At 52.2% G+C, this 17,675-nt stretch overlaps 2 protein-coding genes across 3 annotated transcripts; both read right to left on the bottom strand.

The window, feature by feature from the left end:
* Positions 1-595: 595 nt before the first annotated feature.
* Mrm1 (mitochondrial rRNA methyltransferase 1) lies at positions 596-7,578 on the bottom strand. The gene is made up of 5 exons (XM_052194557.1): positions 6,196-7,578; positions 5,960-6,053; positions 2,340-2,472; positions 2,124-2,243; positions 596-1,982 (listed from the first exon to the last, which is right to left on the bottom strand). Exons 1-5 carry the CDS (start codon positions 6,729-6,731, stop codon positions 1,903-1,905), a joined length of 963 nt encoding a protein of 320 aa, XP_052050517.1. The 5' UTR covers positions 6,732-7,578; the 3' UTR covers positions 596-1,902.
* A 574-nt stretch (positions 7,579-8,152) lies between these two features.
* Dhrs11 (dehydrogenase/reductase 11) lies at positions 8,153-16,163 on the bottom strand. 2 transcript variants are annotated; one of them, XM_052194554.1, is made up of 7 exons: positions 15,858-16,163; positions 12,638-12,847; positions 10,491-10,585; positions 9,713-9,842; positions 9,089-9,181; positions 8,832-8,897; positions 8,153-8,734 (listed from the first exon to the last, which is right to left on the bottom strand). In XM_052194554.1, the coding sequence occupies exons 1-7, from the start codon at positions 16,002-16,004 to the stop codon at positions 8,693-8,695; spliced, it is 783 nt and encodes a 260-aa protein (XP_052050514.1). In that variant the 5' UTR covers positions 16,005-16,163; the 3' UTR covers positions 8,153-8,692. The 2 variants fall into 2 exon arrangements, with proteins under 2 accessions (XP_052050514.1, XP_052050515.1); XM_052194555.1 differs by lacking the exon at positions 15,858-16,163 and adding an exon at positions 15,218-15,279 and having other exon boundaries at positions 12,638-12,791.
* Between the last annotated feature and the right edge of the window lie 1,512 nt (positions 16,164-17,675).

The raw sequence follows: 17,675 nt of genomic DNA, 5'->3' as shown, positions 1-17,675 counted from the left end.
AAGAAATGGAACAGGCCTCGTAGCATTCCCAGAAAGGACCATGGACTTCCCCGCCCGGCGGGCATCTTCCACGGGTGCACGGGCCCTTCTCAGGACGGCCCACAGCTGGGACCCCACCCCCCATCCCCAGGCCCCGGGGCAGCCTCCCTCCTCTGGTACACAGGGCTAGAACGGCCCCTCATTGGGGGCAGGGGCTGTCTCCGCAGTTATATCTGGCGCTTGCAGTCCCTATACAAGTATGCGGGCTCCGCCCGTTTTCCCTACACTTTATTGTTTGCCTGGCATCACCTGAGAGATACACCTGGGCGCATGGCTCCTGAGTGTGGGGAGCACCATGCCATGGCTGGAGTCCTGGACTAAAAAGGGAAAATGGGGGAAGAGAGCTGAGCACGGGCATCCTTCACCCCCTTACTGCTTTGATGGGGTGCATCGCCTCACACCATCCTACTGCTACTGTGTCTTCCCTGATCTGATGAATTGACAGTGTTTCCTCCCTTAGATGTTTTTTGTCTGGTATTTCCCAAACAGCAACAAGACAAGTTACTACTACAGGTCCTTTGTAAACAGATTCAAATTTTGGTCAACTCCAGGGAGATTAAAGAGGAAGGGAGGGTTCATTTATTTATTGAGCACCTACTACATACAGCTTCCAAGGATATAAAGAAGGCATGGAGGCAACTCATCCCAACTCTCACAGCATACAGGATTACAATTCCAGGGTTGCTGTCCTCCCATCCCACCCTCAGGGCTGTCGGTCAGAAATATCCAGCCGTGTGTGGAGACAGTTTTGGGTGGCTACGTCTTACAATGCTCCAGACAGTTCCTGCAGCACAGAGTTATCCAGCCTGGGGTTCAGCTGTAGCTCTGTGAATCTCAGAGTGAATCCCAGCTTGCACAAAGCTCTGGGACCTAGCCCCAGCAACATATAAATTGGGCATAGTGGGGTAAGAGGATCAAAAGTTCAAGGTAATCCTCATCTAAACAGCAAGTTTTAGGACACCATAGGTACATAGAACATTAAAGCCCCGTCTCAAAAGAAAACCAAAAGGCACTGCCCAGGATGTTTCCGCCCTTCCCAGCGGCACACAGCAGCTGCTGGGCTGGCCTTGCTGCTTTAAAGCTTGTTAAGTATTCCCACGTGTAGCCCAGGGTGAGACCACCACTTGTGGGACCCTGGAGGAGGGGAGCCCGTAGGGCTGCACAAAAGTAATCCTGACTTCATAGCCTCTCAGACTCAAAAAGGCAACAAGGGCCTGGGACCATAGGTCCCCTCCGCTGGGCTGGACCGGCCAGTGTGTGGAAGCTGTTGGCTCTTTTCCCTATCTCTAATGCCCCATCCCCACCCCCTCCCAGAGAGGGCTCTCCCTGTAAGGGGCTGCAAAACTATGGTGCAAAGAGCAATACTGCCACCTAATGGAGAAACTGGGCATGACAGCTCAGCTGCTAAGGGCTCCGGATGTGATCTGGCCTCTTCTCCCCATCACCCTGAGAGGTGTATATATACCTGTCCACTCAGCTTCCCTTTACTAACTCACCCCCACATTCCACACACCCTGCACTGGACTGCCTGGTTCCTCCACATGCCAAGACAGCCTCCCCTCCCCCCGACTTGTAGCAGGATCCAGGACAGATACTGTCTGTCCTAACCCGTCCTGGAAATTAGCAAACTACCATTTCCAACTGGATATGAGACTTCATTTGGTCTCTCAAGTCTCCTGACTGTAGCCAGTAAACAAGTAGAGGGCCCGTCACATCCAAGCCTGAGGATGGATGCGTGACTCAATCCGATTCCTACACAAGTGCATCTCAGACAGTCAGCCCACATTTGACCTGTTTTTCTGACCACAATGGTAGTCCTGGGTACTGGGCCTCTCTGAGTCCCTCAGATGTAGCTAAGAGTTCTCAGGAGTCTTGGAGAAGTGGTCCTCTCTCCTGTACAGGGAAGCCCTTCTTCTGACTGCAAATGGAGTGTAGAAGAATTCCTAAAGGCAAGGGGAAGATAGGGTCACCATGCAGGCAAGGCACACCTGTGAGACACATACATACCAGTGATGCGCAGAGGGAGAAGCTCGCTCAGGATAAATCAGTCAGAAAACGAGAGGAGACGGAAGGCGCAGACTCACCTGTAGCCACGGATACATTCAAGGACTCAAGCCCGGGAGGCAGGGGGCGTCTGGGCAGAATAGTAAGGAGCAGCTGGCAGGAGGCAAAAACCTCCTGGGACAGACCGGAGCCCTCACTGCCTGCAGAACACGAGACAGCGTTAGCAAGCCCCAGCCAGATGTCCACATGCTCAGAAAAGACATCTGCGGATATGAAAACAGGTATAGCCTACCTACCCAGCACCAGGAGAGTAGGTCGGTCCCAGACGAACTCTAGGCAGCTAGTGATGGGGACCTTGGAGGACTGGGAGATCTCAGGACCTGAGCAACCCACCGTGCCTACCACGAGCCACCCGTGCTGGGCCTTGGCCTGGAAGAAGGAAGAAAACACCACGTGCTGGTTCACCGAATCATCATCAGGACTATGGTCAAGGACCCCAGCCTTGCACACACACATTCACTGAGAGATGTCTTCAACTTAGGAAGTCAGTCAGGACCTCTACCCGGCCTGGATTTGCTCTGGGCACTGAGGACAGGGTCAAGAACACACAAAAACCCTAGGTGTGCGGCAGGGTGATGGTAGAAGTGCCCTTTGAAGTGATGGCAAAAAGCAGATCTGAAGATAACTATCAAGTTCTGGTAGACCATGGGAGAAGGTTCCAGACAGGGAGATCTGCAAGTATGGAGGCACAAAGGCCCCACCTACCTGTCATTCCTAAGAACTATTAAGTTGCCCAGTGGCAAGCCAATGGTCACATAGGGTTAGGTCTCAAGGACCACTAGAAACAGGGCTTTTATACTGATATAAAAGCTTTGAACCATTGGTTTTTAAGATATGAGCTCATAAGCTGGAGAGATGGCTCAGCGGTTAAGAGCACTGACTGCTCTTCCAGAGGTCCTGAGTACAATTCCCAGCAACCACATGGTGGCTCACAACCATCTGTAATGGGATCCGATGCCCTCTTCTGGGGTGTCTGAAGACAGCTGCAGTGTACTCATATATATACAAATACAATAAATAAACAAATCTTGACCCAGGGTTATTTTCCTGTCTTGTCTCTCATGTTCTGGGATTGCATGCATGTGCCACAGATCGAGTGCTTTGAAAGGTTATGAGCAAAGAAGTGAGGCAGTCTGACTCGGGCCTCATGGCTGACATTGTGCCTGCCATGCTGAGACCCGAGCCGCCGGGAGCTGGGAACTCCGCCAAGGGCAGCAGAGGAAACAGTGAGAGCTGCGGACGGTGTGACAGTAACTCCAAGGACAAGGATTTGGGGACATAGCTGTGGGATCAAGAAGTCAGAGATAATGTCTGGGCTGAACCACTGAGCTGGGCAGGTCCTAGACAAACAGCCTGGAAACCGGGAGTCCGAGACGTCCACTGAGGGAGCGAGGGAAAGAGCTGTGTAGCAGAGAGGGAATAATCTGGAACTGGGGTATGGAAAGCCAGGAGTTTAAATTTGACAGCGATGGGGGTGGGGGTGTGGCACACAACTCTAATCCTGGCACTTGGAAGGCAGGTGGATCCCTGTGAGTTCAAGGCCAGACTGATCTACAGAGTGAGCCCCAGGACAGCCAAGGATACACAGAGAAACCCTGTCTCAAAACAAACAAACAAACAAATAAATAAAAGTGAGACCTTAAGCCACAAAAGGGCTCAGTGCATAAAGGCACTGGCTACTAAATCTGAGCCCACATGGCAAGAACCAACTCCAGAGAGTTGTTCCCTGACCTCTACATGCACACGGTAGCACACATACCCACACTATTACATATATACATATAAACTTGAGAAACTAAAACAGGAGGATCATGAATCTGAGGTTGGCTACATATCTAATCCTTTTCTTAAAAAGCTAAGAGAAAGCCGGGCGGTGGTGGCGCACACCTGTAATCCCAGCACTCTGGGAGGCAGAGGCAGGCAGATTTCTGAGTTGGAGGCCAGCCTGGTCTACAGAGTGAGTTCCAGGACAGCCAGGGCTATACAGAGAAACCCTGTCTCAAAAAAACCAAATCCAAAAAAAAAAAAAGCTGAGAGAATAAATGAAGCTATGAAACTAGATTAGGAAAAAAAAAACATTAAGCCAATTTACATAAAAGAGACTTGGAACATGGCAGTGTTTGGAGGTCATGGGATCGAAGAGAATTCACCGGCGATGCTTACAGGAGAGCAGAGGCAAAGGGAAGGCCAGGGGAATGGGCGAGGCTGGGGCTCAAGGCAGCATGCCTGCCTAGGGTAAGAAGCTGAGTTTGATCGATAGCACTGAAAAAAAAAAAGGCCCAGGAATGACCATCTGTGCTAGATGCTGCAGACCTGTCAAGGATATGAGAACTAAGAATGTGCCTTTGAAGCGAAGTGGAGGATCATGTGACTGCCAGGGCTCTGATTTGGTGTGAGGGTAAGGTTCTCATTGACATGAGGTCAGATGGACACACAACACCCTTGGCATGCTGTATAGGGCTGGTATTGCTGGAGCAGGCTTTGGTAGGCAGTGGGGTGGCGTCCAGAGCTGCCTGCCACCTCCAGCGCTCCCCAGCAGCAGGTGGAGACAATCCTGTGGTCCAGCTGCTGGCAGGGCGTGTCGGATGTGATGAGAGAACTCCACTTCCCACCCGTCTCAGCCAGTTCCTCAGAAGGGGGACTGCCTGTGAGCTGAAGCCAGACATGCTTCTAGACGTGTGCTGGTCAATTTGAAAGCCACCGAGCACACCTGACCACTTCCTAAAGATTTTAACTTTGTTTTTACATGTATGAGGGTTTAACTGCATGTAAGTAACTACATGTGATCAATGCCTAGGGAGGCCAGAAGGGGGCATCAGATCTCCTGGAACTGGAGTTATAAATAGTAGTGAGACCCGTGGGTGCTTGGATTCAAGCACCGGTCCTCTTAACTGTTAAGCCATCTCCCCGGCCCTAGTGACTACTGAGGATTGAAATATGGCTATTCCAAGTTGAGATGTATTATGTATAAACATTTTAAAACGAGATTTATGCTGGGCATAGTGACACGCACCTGTAAGGAGGCTGACGAAGGATTATTTCTGAGGGCTCTGAGGCAGCTTGAGCCGCACAGTAACCTGTCTCAAACTTTTTTCATTAATATTTAAAATGTATGTTTTAATGATAATATTTGTGATATATTGGATAAAATCGTGTTTCTTTTTAGTTTTCTAGATTTGTTGTCGCCCTCTTGTTGTAAGACTGGATCTCACGTAGCCCAGCCTGGACTTGATCTTCCTGTCTCCACCTCCTAACAGCTGGAATTATAGACATGTGTCATCACGCCTGCGTGGTTACTGGAAAATGTGAAAATAGACACGTGGCTTGAATATAAGTTTATTAGGCAGCTTTCTTCCGCCTCTTTTCAAGGTTATTTTCTCTTTGAGGGATGGGGGTGGGGACGGGGAAGGACAGAGGTTAGAGGGACTGCCAAATGCGATACAATGCTGCCCCCTAGGGTCTGATCAGGAAACAAAGCTAAAGAACACTAAAGCTCGCAGGTTGCAAAGACTTGTTTAAATCACTTTCAAGTTAAGCTTCTATTCCAGGTACCCACGACTCCTGTCCACCAGCTCCCTAGAGTACTGCTGAAGTCCCACGGGCGTCAGACATTGACTTGTTGACATAGGTGGCCAAGGCGTGTAGGTAAAGTAAACGAAGCGAGGAAACCCCTAACTTCAGGCGATACTCTATTTTAAAGGCCCTGGAATCTTTCCCAGTGGGACTTAGAAGGTCGTAGGAATCAATGCCACCACGTCCCTTCTCTCCCTCCACCCCCAATCTTCTGCTAGCTGGAGATAGCTCTAAGAGCCCGAGCTAGACTCATCGCCTCTTCTTCCCCTCTCGCCCACTTTACCTGCAAAAAACCGGGCAGGTCAGGAGTAGCGAACACGTCCATCACCTCCATAGCCCCAGCGCTGGCCTTGCTGACTACTGGAGTAAGCGGACAGCTGCAAAGGTTCCCCACGACGCGTGTTAAACCTGGAAATCTCAAGCCCCGCGCCCTACACACCCCCGGGCTCCCCACCAGGTGCTTAGGAACTTGGCTCCGCCTCCGGATAGGGCGCAAACAGAAATAAGGGACGTCCGTGCCTGTTTCTCCGGCTGGTGATGACCCTGTCTACTCCGAGGAAGTGAGCGGAGCGCATCACAGCCCCAAAATTGCGGGGATCCTGGAGACCCTCAAGGACGAGCCATAGCTGCTGAGGGTCGTCGCCTGAGCTCGTGTCTGCCGCCTCGTCGCAAGGCCGGGGTCGCAGCGGGCTCACCTCCATGCACACGCCCTGGTGCACCTGGTAGCCGCACAAGGCATCCAGTTTCTGACGCCTGGGCCTCAAGACAGGGATGCCCCGAGCCTCGGCCACCCGGAGCAGCTCGGCCCGCTCCCCCTGTACCCCAGCCTTACCGGCCTGGAGCAGGAGCCGGGCCACGCGCCGGCGAGCGGCCCGCAAGGCCAGGAGGCATGGTGACAGGCCAAACAGTCGTTCCAGCCGCTGGGTCGGCGCCAGGTCATCTAGAAGCAAGCGACTCAGCTCCTCCCCGCCAGGCCGCTCCCCGCGCCGAGCCACCGAGGAGAAATGGCCGGCAATCAGGCGATCGAAGCACCCGATCGTCCGGAGGAGTCGCATTGCTCCAGCGGCGCCCAGGACGCCACTGACAGACAGCTGGCGAGGAACTGTTGGCCTCCCACACTTCGTCCCACTGCCCACAACCTGACTCTCGAGCCAAGACAGTCGCCTCCCAGACTCCCACGTGGGTCCCCAGCTTCCGGGTTCTGGAGGCCCCGCCCCCTGCCCGATGACGCACACGCACGCTTGGCGGCAACCACGTCTCCACGGCACCCCCTACAGGAGTGGCTCGCAGGGCCTCCACTGACGCAGGCGAACCCGGAGGCCGTGCTGAGAAGCTGAGCTGACCTTAGACTGCTGGGGTGAAGGAAGAAGTTAGGAGGCTGGGAGAGCCGTATTCACTTACTCATCCGCAAAGGCCAACTTATGACAATGGTTTGGCCATCTGTTCAATCGTCAGTCTTGGTGCCTTCCTACATCCAGGCACAACGTCACAGCTGGAACTTTTTCCCAGAAGCGTATCCTGGCCAGACCCTCAGCACCAGCCAGCAGAACCCCAAGAATATTGCCCATCTCCCGAAAGCCCCCAACGAGCCTATCGTATTTCTGCTGACAAGCAACCGATCCCCTTAGCCCATGGTAATACTGGGACTCCTTTGCCAATTGCCCACACTTCCTACTAATTCTTTTTAGCCTATTCTGTTTAAATATCTGTTAAAACTTTTTTTCCTTTTCCTAATGGTTCTTTTTAATTTTTTTATGTGCATTGGTGTTTTGCCTGCATGTATGTCTGTGAGGGTGTAGGATCCCCTAGAACTGAAGTTACAGACAGTTGTGAAAGACCATGTGGGTGCTGGGAATCGTACCAGGGTCCTCTGGAAGAGCAGCCGGTGCTCCTAACCTTTGAGCCATTTCTTCAGCACCACCACCACCCCCCCTTTTTTTTTTTTAAATCAGTGTCTCACTAAGCAGCACTCATGGATGGCCTGAAACTTGTTGTGTTGTCCAGGCTGGCCTCAAATTCATGGAGATCCCCCTGCTTCTGTTTCTCAAATGTTGGCATTTAAAGGTGTATACCAGTATACCTGGCTCCAACATATTTTATCTTTTACAATTCTTTCACGTGTGGGGCATATTGTCTGTCTGTATGGCTGTGCACCACATGTGTGCCTGGTGTCCCAGGAGGAGAGAGGAGGAGGTAGGATTCCCTGGGACTGGAATCAACATGTGGGCTCTGGGACTCAGGTGTAGGTGCTCCAGAGCAGCCAGTGTATGCACTTACTTATTCACGGATATATTTTGGAGACATATGTATCCTTGGCTCCTTGGCTGGCCTGGAACTAACCACCTCCTGTTCCCACTCCAGAAGTGATGTTCCAAATCTACCCACCTTCCCAGTTACCTGGAAGAAATTCTGAGACACCAACCACACTGATCACCAAGAAGGGGGAAACAACTTAAAGATACTTCTGAAGGCAGAATAGGTTGCAATCTTTCTCTTTAATTGTTGTGGTGAAATGTAGTAGGAGACAGACCCTGATACTCTGTAGCTGTGTTCAGAGTGCAGTGAGGACCCCAGGGTAAGGGCCAAAACTTGGCTGGAGAGCTGGGGGGGGGGGGATGGGAAGGGGGAGGGGAGCCTGGAGCCCTGGACAACCACACAGGTAAAAGATGAGGTCTTTGCTGCTCCAACCCTAAGGGGCAGGGGGTGGGGCACAAGAGGATAGAGCAACACCCCTTTTAGCCACATCCCTTTCCTAGGTCAAAAGGAAGAGGCATAGGAGAGCAAAGGTTAAGGAACCCCAAGAGGGGGAGTCAGAAGAAGTTAGATACAACAGTCGAGATTATATCTTCTCTCCCCAGCCCATTTTTTTCACATGGGAATAATCTGACGGATTTGTCTACCCCTTAGTGGAGTGGATACAGAAAGTAAGATCCAGGGTCCAGAAATCAACACCTAAAATCCGGAGGCAGGAGGCAAGCCATGGAGGGTGGGGAAGGTAGGAGCGCCCCACAGAACACTAGGTCACCTGCTCTGTGGGCCTCATCTGGATGTCACCAACCTGTGGAAAGCAGAGGGGTTGAGGCAGCCACCTGCTCAGAGATTCCCTGCTACCCACGTCTGGACAAGGTTAGACAGGCAGCTAAGGCCGCACTCACCTGAACATGTGGGGGCGTGCTGAGGACGTAGAGGACAGCCTCGGCCACGTCCTCTGGTCTGAGACACTGAAAGTCGGGGTGGGGGGTATTGAGACACGAGTAACCCTGACCCTGTCCCTGACCCAAGGTCCTTCCCACCTCTGAGGGACTCTAACATCCGCATTCTCACCCCAACCCAGGAGTGACAGCTCGGCAGAGGGTGCAGTCTGAGGGGACTAAGGACTGAGTAGCTTCTCTAGGCCCAGAAGGAGACCCACCTTTATGTGTTCATAGGTGGCAGCTGCTTCCCCAGGGTCCTTGTCATAGAGTTTGAAGGCAAACTGTGTCTCCACCAAGCCTGGAGAGATACACTGGGCCAACAGAGAGGGCCTGCTCAGGCTGTGCTCTATAGGCCTTGAGGAGGTTGAGGGGAAAGGGTCGAGGCCACGGGGCTCCTGCTTCACAGTGACATCTGCCTCATGCCCTCAGCCGTCCTCCTCCTTCCAAAGTTACCACTGAGAGTTCCGACTGGCAACTCTCACAAGACCCTGTACTATACATGGAACCCTTCCTATATGTTCCTTAAAGCATCATTCCATTTCACAGATGTGAAGACTGAGGCTTGGGGAGGTTCAGTGATTTACCCAGTCATGTGGGGTTTCTAGGGAAGAGCCCAGTGTGCTGGTATCCAGTCACTGTGTGCGATTTCCCTCAGTCTCACTCCATGTTCCCTTCAAGTTGTCCCTCTCCCACTCAAAGCATCAGTCTGGCCCTTGGCTTTGAGGTGACAGTCCCCATAAGGAGCAGCAGCACCCAGGACTTTTGCACTGTTGAGCCTGGGCATGTGCAGGCGGGAGGGCTGGGCCCACGCCATTCCCACCAGGGCTAGACCACAGCCTCACCGTGGCCCGGATATGGGTCTGGGCCTCCAGAAGCTCTTGCCTTAGTCCCTCTGTCAGTGCAGTGACGGCATACTTAGTCGCACTATAGAAATGGATCACAGACTTGGGTGGGACTCGGTGGCCACACATGCTGAGTGGAAGAAGGGAAGGGGAGAGAGGAGAGAGTGAAGTTCCACAGGCATGGGCAGTGCTCCTGTCATCCTGGTCAGCCTCCTCACCCAGAGGCCGACAGAGACACCTTGTTGGAGGGAACCCTCATGGCTACCCCTCCAGTTCGCTGAGTAAATCTAGTCTCTGGTGTCTGCCTGAGACCTGCTTTGCCTGGAAGCTGTGTGTCCTTCTGCTGACTACACACTCACTCCTGCAATCATCCAGCCTCGAAATGCTGTCTGTGTGCTCACTGATGTATATATCCACTGGGAGATTTCTGGGGTTGGTGCAGGCCATGCCCCCAACAGACGGTGGGCACTCCTATGGTAGAGCCTGTGCAGTCGCTTTGTACCACAAGGTGGCTTGATCCCAAGGCCTGAGGAAGAGGCACAATGGCGCTCGGTCCCAGGAGGGTTCCCAGGCATTGGCTATGGATGGCAAGGGGCTGAACTGCCCACTCTAGACAGCCAGAAGTGGGCATTCCCTTTCGCCAGAATCATGCCGTTTGGATATTGAATCCCTATTTCACTACAGAAGAAACTTCCGCCTAGAGGTTGAATGAGCTGTGACAGAGAGATCCCTATCTGAAGGGTGTCCCAAGACCTGAGCCTCAGCCACCTGGCCTCACCTGTTGATGTTAATGATGTGCCCGTCGTCTACATTCCTCTCCTTCATGGACTGGTAAGCTTCCCGCGTGCAGATGCTGAGGGCCAGCACATTCACCTGCGGGCCAGGGAAGGCAACAGAGTGTCTCCAGCTTGGTCCCAGTGAGCTGCGGAGCAGTCAGACCTCTCTCCCTCAGGAAACTAGTCACTCTGCTCAGGGACAGAGTCCAGACCTGCTCCTCTCTAAACAGACAGAAAACCCTCTTGGAATGCCCTAAATCTTTTTCTTCATACAAAGAACCCATCCCCGCTCTCTCTGCCCTTCTCGGCCACCCTGCTCCGATGTAATCCCCACCCATCATATGTGGAGAAAAGTTCACACGCCTGCCTTTAACCTAGACCCTGACTGGCAACAGGCCCAGGTGTGGGGAATCTTCAGAGGGTGGGGTCACCTGCCACTCCCAGCAGAGTTGACCTCAAGTCCCACCGTTCCCAGAGCAGAGGTCTAAGGAGCTATCTGCTAGGAAGCGCCTGTGTGCTGCCTGCTCCACCCATTAGCCTTGCCAGAGAGGCCAGCGGAGATAAGGTTTTCATCAGGTCCTCCTGCCTCTCTCCTCTCCAGGGGAGAAAGGACAGCTGGCAGATTAGCTGGTTCACTTTATCAGGTGTCACCCAGGCATCAGGACAGAACACCCTCAGTGAAGACCTGCCTAATACCAACACTTGGGTATTAGGATGTAGAAAGGGCCCAGTCCCGTTTCTGGTCCTTCTGTTTCTGGTCCTCTTAACAGGGTGGAACTGTGGGGAATGTGGAAGATGAACACATCCCTAGGAACACGAAGGAAGCCTCCTAGGTCTAGGGCCTACTAGGATGGGGGCTGACGGACTGAGGTGGTATTCAAAACAAAGAGGACTGGGGCACTTGGAAGTCCCTCATTCCAGGTGGGCAAGCTGAGGGCCAGGTTTAGATCCGCGCCTCTACACGGGAGGTTATCACTCTGCTCTCCCAGAAGACAAAGCTTCGTGTTTCTTGTTCAATGTTCCACTTTTAAGTACCCACTACCTCTGACCTGTCGATACCAGATATAGAGAGAGCTATAGCAATGCTTTCAGCCTTTCAAATACTTCCACACCGGAAAGAAGTAGTTCTCAGCCTTCCTAATCCGGAGACCCTTTAATACAGTTCCTCATGTAGTGCTGAGCGCCCACCCTTATTTTCATTGCTACTTCATAACTGTAATTTTGCTACTGTTATGATTCATCATAATGTAGACATCTGTGTTTTCTGGAGGTCTTAGACAACCCCAGTGGAAGAGTCATTTGACACCCTTCTAACGGGGTCATGACCCACAGGTTGAGAACCACTGCCCTAATGCCACCCTATGATACGTACAGCCCGGAAGTTGGAAACACACATCTTCCAGGCTGTGTTTGACCTGCACATGCTCTTATTACGTTTACTTACTTAGTGTGTGCGTGCCACACTGCTAATGTGGAGGTCAAAGGACAACTTGTAGGAACTGACTCTCTTCTCCCACCATATGGTTCCTGGGTCTTAATGGTACGCACCTTCATCCACGGGGCCATTTCACCAGCCCCCGGCCTGTACATGCTCTGAAGCATAATACAGACTCCCCATTTCTCTTAAACCAAAAAGATCTGCCCATACTGCAGTGGAACAACTAACCTGGATTTGAGCAGGGGCCACGCCTTTAAAAGGCCACGTGCTCTCTCTAGGTGTCAAACTTAATTAGGGATACAGGTCACGTAAACCAGTTAAGTTTGACAGGACTGGAGCTCAGAGGCTGTCATGAACTTGCCCGAGCCGCAAAGTTACAGCAGGGCTGGGTGCAAACATGACTTCTGTCATCCCTGTTCCCTTTCGTGCCCAGACACCATGTTCCCAGGTATCCAGCAGGGGCAGGGACATTCAAAAAACTATAGTTCTCTCCCCTGCAATCTTTTTTCCATCCCAACCAGTCTAGAGTTTAAGAACTGTTGGGAGCTGGAAGGGTTTTTATCCACTCACTACCCTTGTGAGACAAGTAGTAAGTGGAAATCAAAAACTGCCCTTGTGGGAAACTGCGCACAGGGTGCCGCGGCTCACAGGCCCCTGGTGTCTACTCTCCGCTCACCGCCCAGCCTCTGGCCCCACTTCTAGAACCCTTACATTGAACATGTCCTTCCATCCGCTGGTGCTGCCCGAGAGCAGGGTGTCGGGCCGGGCCATGCCGGCGTTGTTGATGCAGATATCCACGCCACTGTGCTGGGATCGGACGGCTGAGAACATGGAGAGGATGTCCTCCTCATTGGACAGGTCACATCTGTAGGGGATCAAAGTCCCGGGGTAGCCTGCACTCTTACATTCAGCAGCCAGCTCCTATGAAACCCAACAGGGGTCTGACTGGGGTGTGCTGCTCACACCAGAGCCTCCTCGCCCAGGGCCAGCCCGCCCTCCCCTCCCCGTGGCAGCCAGGCAGGGTCTGCCCATCCCCTAAGCTTGGTCAAAGTCCAAGGGGCTGGGGACACTCCCTATGAGAGGGAATAATGAAGCCAATCAAGGAGAGTCACAGATACATTAAACTCTTCAGGGCTGAGAAAGGAGGGGGCAGGGATCCCGGATGCGAGGAGATTTCTCTTTGGCACTTTCCCCAATACCCGGAAGTAAATCTATATCTATCTTTGGCCCCACACCATTCTTCCACTACTGCCAAGAGACCCTGAGCTGGTTACCCCAGGGCCCAAATTCTCTTCTCTTTAACATCACCTAGTCCCTCCCAGAAGGGCTCAGTTCTGAACTGCTACCTTCCTTCTCTTCCCAGAAGGCAGACAGAACTTTTTTGTTTGTTTGTTTTGTTTTGTTTTTCAGACAGATTTCTCTGTATAGCCCTGGCTGTCCTCGAACTTAGAAATCTGCCTGCCTCTGCCTCCCAAGTGCTAGGATCAAAGGTGTGCGCCATCACCACCCAGCAGATGAATCCTATACACAACCCTCAGCGGAGCTCTCCTCTGTCTCCCTACAGGTGGTCAGAATGTCAAGACAGACTCTCTAATCCCTACTACCCCACCCCACCCCAAATTTTCCCCACCTACTCTTAGACACTCCCTGTGCTTGTTCTCAGGACAGGCAGAGCCCGGAGAAAGCAGAACCATTGGGCACAGAGGGAACTGACATTTACAAGTTGGAAGCAAGTAGGCTGTGGGAGGCCAGAGAGTGGCTGAGCCTTGTGAAGGTGACTGTGTGAGTGCAGCCGGGTGCAGGAGAAGCTGCCCTAGAGGAAGGCCAACTTGGCCAACTGCCCTGGCCCAGAGCCCCTTCCTTCTCCCCAGTGAAGCTAGAAATAAAAGGCTCAATCAGGTGACCAAATAAATTCTTTCCTTCTCTTTTTGTTTTTGTTTTTTTGAGGTGGAGTCTCTCTATGTAGTCCTGGCTGTCCTGGAACTTGATAGGTAGACCAGGGTAGCCTTGACCCCACAGAGGTCCACCCACCTCTGCCTCCCCAGTGCTATGTCAGGTTCTTTACTGCTGTAACTTTCCATGAGTTAAAAAATAGTACCCCTAAGCCCCATTCCACCTGACTTCACTGTCAATGGCTACCTCACAGAATAGGATTTCTCCCAGTAGAATACCAAAACCCAAACTTAGTTTTAATATCAGCAAATCCATCAATGAATAAATCCAGATAGCAAGAAACCCAGGAATTCACACCCCCTCCAGACTAAAAGTCCCCAACAGCAAAGCTATGTGTGTATGTGTATATGTTCCTATTTGTATGTGTTTGTGTGTGTGTCTGTGTTTGTGTCTGAGTGTGTATGTCCGTGTGTCTATATGTATGTCTGTGTGTGTGTGTTTCTGTGTATGTCTGCCTGTATGTGTGTGTCTATGTGTGTGTCAGTGTTTATATGTATGTCTACAAGTGTATGTCTATGTGTGTGTGTATATCTGTGTGTGTGCATGTGTGTGTGTGTGTATGCATGTGTGTGTGTGTGTGTGTATGCGTGTGTGTAGAACATTACCCGTCTCCCTGTCATTGCCTCTCTTTGCTTCACTTCTGCCATCTCCATCTGGTCTTCAAAATGACCTGAAATCAGGGCTGTCCCCACATAGCAAAGAGGTTCTCGATTACTGACATGCAGCCACCCTAGGGCTGAATGATCTGCTTGGAGATTCCCTTGGGATTCAGGGATTCCCTTTTGGGAGAGAAAGCAAGACTGGCTTCAAAATTAGGGAATCAAAACTAAAACCAAAAAACCAGGGAATCCAGTTGTCCAATCCTGGCCTTAATCCTCTGGGCTCCAAAACTGGGGCTGGCCACTGTGCTCCGGGGAAGGGGAGGGGCGAAGAGAGGCACCGGTGGAGCCAGGTGACCTTGGGATTATCTGAGAGCCTATAAAGTGTACCTTTGGCCAGTAGCTGGGGAGGGGACAGTCCTCCTTCCTGCAACACCTTCTCCCTTGGCCTCCTCCACCCCAGGCCTCCTTCCCCTTTTCTGTCAGAGGACTTTGGGCCATGGTGAAGATAGAGCCCTGCAGGTGAGGACCAACCCACACACCTGATGGTCCTGCCAGCAAATGATGGGAATTTCTCTTGTCTTCTCTCAAATGGCCCATCTTTTCTGACCTGATGCTGCTCATAACTCCAGGAACCCCCAAGCATGTTAAGAGAAAAACTAGGGAGTTCTGGATCCATAACACACAGTCTTCTCAGGATTTATGCGTTTAATGCCCTATTTCACCTATTCAGTCCCACCTCGGGAAATGAATCAGGAATAAAGAGAAGAATCTATCAGGAAACATTCCAGTCACCCTTTAGGCTCATGGCGTGCGAATTCAGCCTCAGATATGAATTGAAAGGAGAGCTAGCTTCCACCCTAACCCCACCCTCAGTCGTGGGTCAAACACTCAAGACCTCTAGCTTCTTGTTCATTGGTTGGCCAGCACTTTATTCGGTGTGGCTTGGGTGAGGTCTGGGGACAAGAGGAAACTAACCTAGTCACTTAGGTAGCCTGGTGGCTTTTTTCCCCCTTCTCCCTGGCTGCCCAGCTAGTTAGCCCTTGACCTCTAGCCTCCTCTTTTACCTGCTAGTACGGGGGGCACAAGATGGCAGGGGTAAGGGAAGAGACTACCAGGGGTCAGGATTTGGTACACTGTGGCACAGGCTATGAATGGCTCTTTATAAAGATAGGTCTTAGAGAGAAGATAGGTCCTCTCATTACTAAACATCTATCACTCCTGCCCTCAAGGCCGTTGCAAATGGCCCCAGGGTAGCAGGCTGGAAAGAGCAGGGTCCCTGGCTCCGGCCACGGCCACTCTCCCTCCCCCCACTCAGAGCCCTACCCCGTGGAAACGACGTCCCCCGAGAGTGTCCCCGCTGCCCAGCGGAGCCTTACCTCGATGTTGCCAACGGTGCGGGCACAACCCACAACCTTCAGTCCCTGCTGGACTAATGCCCGGGCCACGGCCGCACCGATGCCCCCCGAGGCTCCCGTCACCAGTGCCAGCCGGTCGCGCCACCGCTCCATGCCAGCTCTAGTCATGATCCCGAGCCGTCTGCCCACCTCGTTCGGCGAACCAGGCACTGGGATCGCGGAGCTTCGTCTAGGGTTACTGAAGCTCGGTGGCTCCCTGGTCACTGCAGGGGGGGGCGCCGGCAACTTGGAAATGTTGGAGCTGCGCCTAGACCCACCCCCTGGCGGGCCGGCCTCCGGCCGGGGCTCCGCCCTGGGGATCTCGGCATTGGGCCACATGGCGTCCGAGTGGCCACCTTTTCCGGACACGCCCACGCCCGCGCGCGAGCCCGTCCCTCCCGCGGCAGGCGGAAACCGCACAGCCTTGAGGGTAGGGGCCCACCGCGGAAGTGGGGCCTGACAGCCGGTGGAGTTGCTTTTACGGTGAGCGCTTCGCTTTGAGGTGGAGAGCCTCCAGCCGCGAGGAAGAGGACGCACGCACTCAAGGCCTCCTTTGAGCAATCACCCCAACTTCCAGAGGGCTGACAGGATGGGGGACCTAAAGGTTACTCCAGTGCCCTCCCAAACCACTGGTGACTCACAGTAAGGATTCAGTCCAAAAAGCTTAAGTGTCTCTGCCATCAAGACCAGTTGACCTGAGGAAGAGCTGTTATTTTCTGTACCTGATCCTTTGGCCTTACTAGCCAAGTAAATGGTTAAAATGCCCAGGTATTGTACTCTACACCTAACTGGTACCCTGGTCTCCAACCGTCCTTGACAGCACCCACTCCCAGTACTATATGAGTGCAAATGTTACACGATGTACATCAATGGTTAGGCAGGCATATCTCATACAACATGCATTAATATACCCTTGTAAGAGTTTTGTTCTCTCGTACAGGAGACTCAACAGAGCTCTACAGGGCCTGGTGGCACAAACCGGGAAAGAGACATAGAAACAGGTCAACCGGTTCAAGGCTATCCTTTACTACAGAGTGAATTCCAAGCCAACTGAACATGAGACCTTTTCTCAAAAATAAAAAAGTAACTATACTGGCACATCAAGAGCTGTGATGGGGACTGGAGAGATGGCTCAGCGGTTTAGAGCACTGACTGCTCTTCCAGAGGTCCTGAGTTCAATTCCCAGCAACCACATGATGGCTCACAACCATCTGTAATGGGATCTGATGCCCTCTTCTGTTGTGTCTGAAGACAGCTACAGTGTATTCATACATAAGTCTTAATAAGGAAAAAAAAGGTGTGTGTGACCAGCAGCCCAGTCCTGGGACAGGAATGTGCCCAACCGTTTCCCCATTATTGCGTTGTCAGTTTTGTTCACAGCAGGCAGGACTCACTTTATACTCTGGCCACTCAGGATTTTAAATGCCTGCTATTGCCAGGTGGTGCTGGTGCATGCCTTTGATCCAGCACTCAGCAGGCAGAGTTCTTGAGTTTGATGCCAGCCTGGTGTACAGTGAGTTCCAGGACAACCAGGACTACAGAAGAACCCTGTCTCGAAAAAAACAAAATAAAAAACCAACACATTGCTATCTACCTTCTTCAGATAGCCATCCTTTATGATTGCTGGAGATGGATAAGTATCTCAAAGGTCTGGCACCTGCCTACCACAGTCACACAAGCCATATTGATGCAGTTCTAGGAGACTGAGGCATAATTGTAAATTTGAGGTTAGTGTGAATTAGTGAGACCCTGAGTTTAAAAGAAAAAAATAAATTCACTTGGGACCAGAGATGGCACAAG

Source organism: Apodemus sylvaticus, chromosome 10 (assembly GCF_947179515.1).
Source record: "Apodemus sylvaticus chromosome 10, mApoSyl1.1, whole genome shotgun sequence".
In the NCBI taxonomy this organism is placed as follows: domain Eukaryota; kingdom Metazoa; phylum Chordata; class Mammalia; order Rodentia; family Muridae; genus Apodemus; species Apodemus sylvaticus.
The sequence above is the reverse complement of the archived record's forward strand: the minus strand, read 5'-3'. Positions and strand labels throughout refer to the sequence as shown.

Coding starts and splice junctions, on each gene's coding strand:
- Mrm1 (XM_052194557.1), bottom strand. CDS start 6,731: ATGCGACTCCTCCGGACGATCGGGTGCTTCGATCGCCTGATTGCCGGC. Junction 6,054..6,195: donor ATCACCAGCCGGAGAAACAG/GCACGGACGTCC, acceptor GAACCTTTGCAG/CTGTCCGCTTACTCCAGTAG. Junction 2,244..2,339: donor ACCTACTCTCCTGGTGCTGG/GTAGGTAGGCTA, acceptor CGTGTTCTGCAG/GCAGTGAGGGCTCCGGTCTG.
- Dhrs11 (XM_052194554.1), bottom strand. CDS start 16,004: ATGACTAGAGCTGGCATGGAGCGGTGGCGCGACCGGCTGGCACTGGTG. Junction 9,182..9,712: donor AGACCCATATCCGGGCCACG/GTGAGGCTGTGG, acceptor CTGTTGGCCCAG/TGTATCTCTCCAGGCTTGGT. Junction 8,735..8,831: donor GCACGCCCCCACATGTTCAG/GTGAGTGCGGCC, acceptor TGCTTTCCACAG/GTTGGTGACATCCAGATGAG.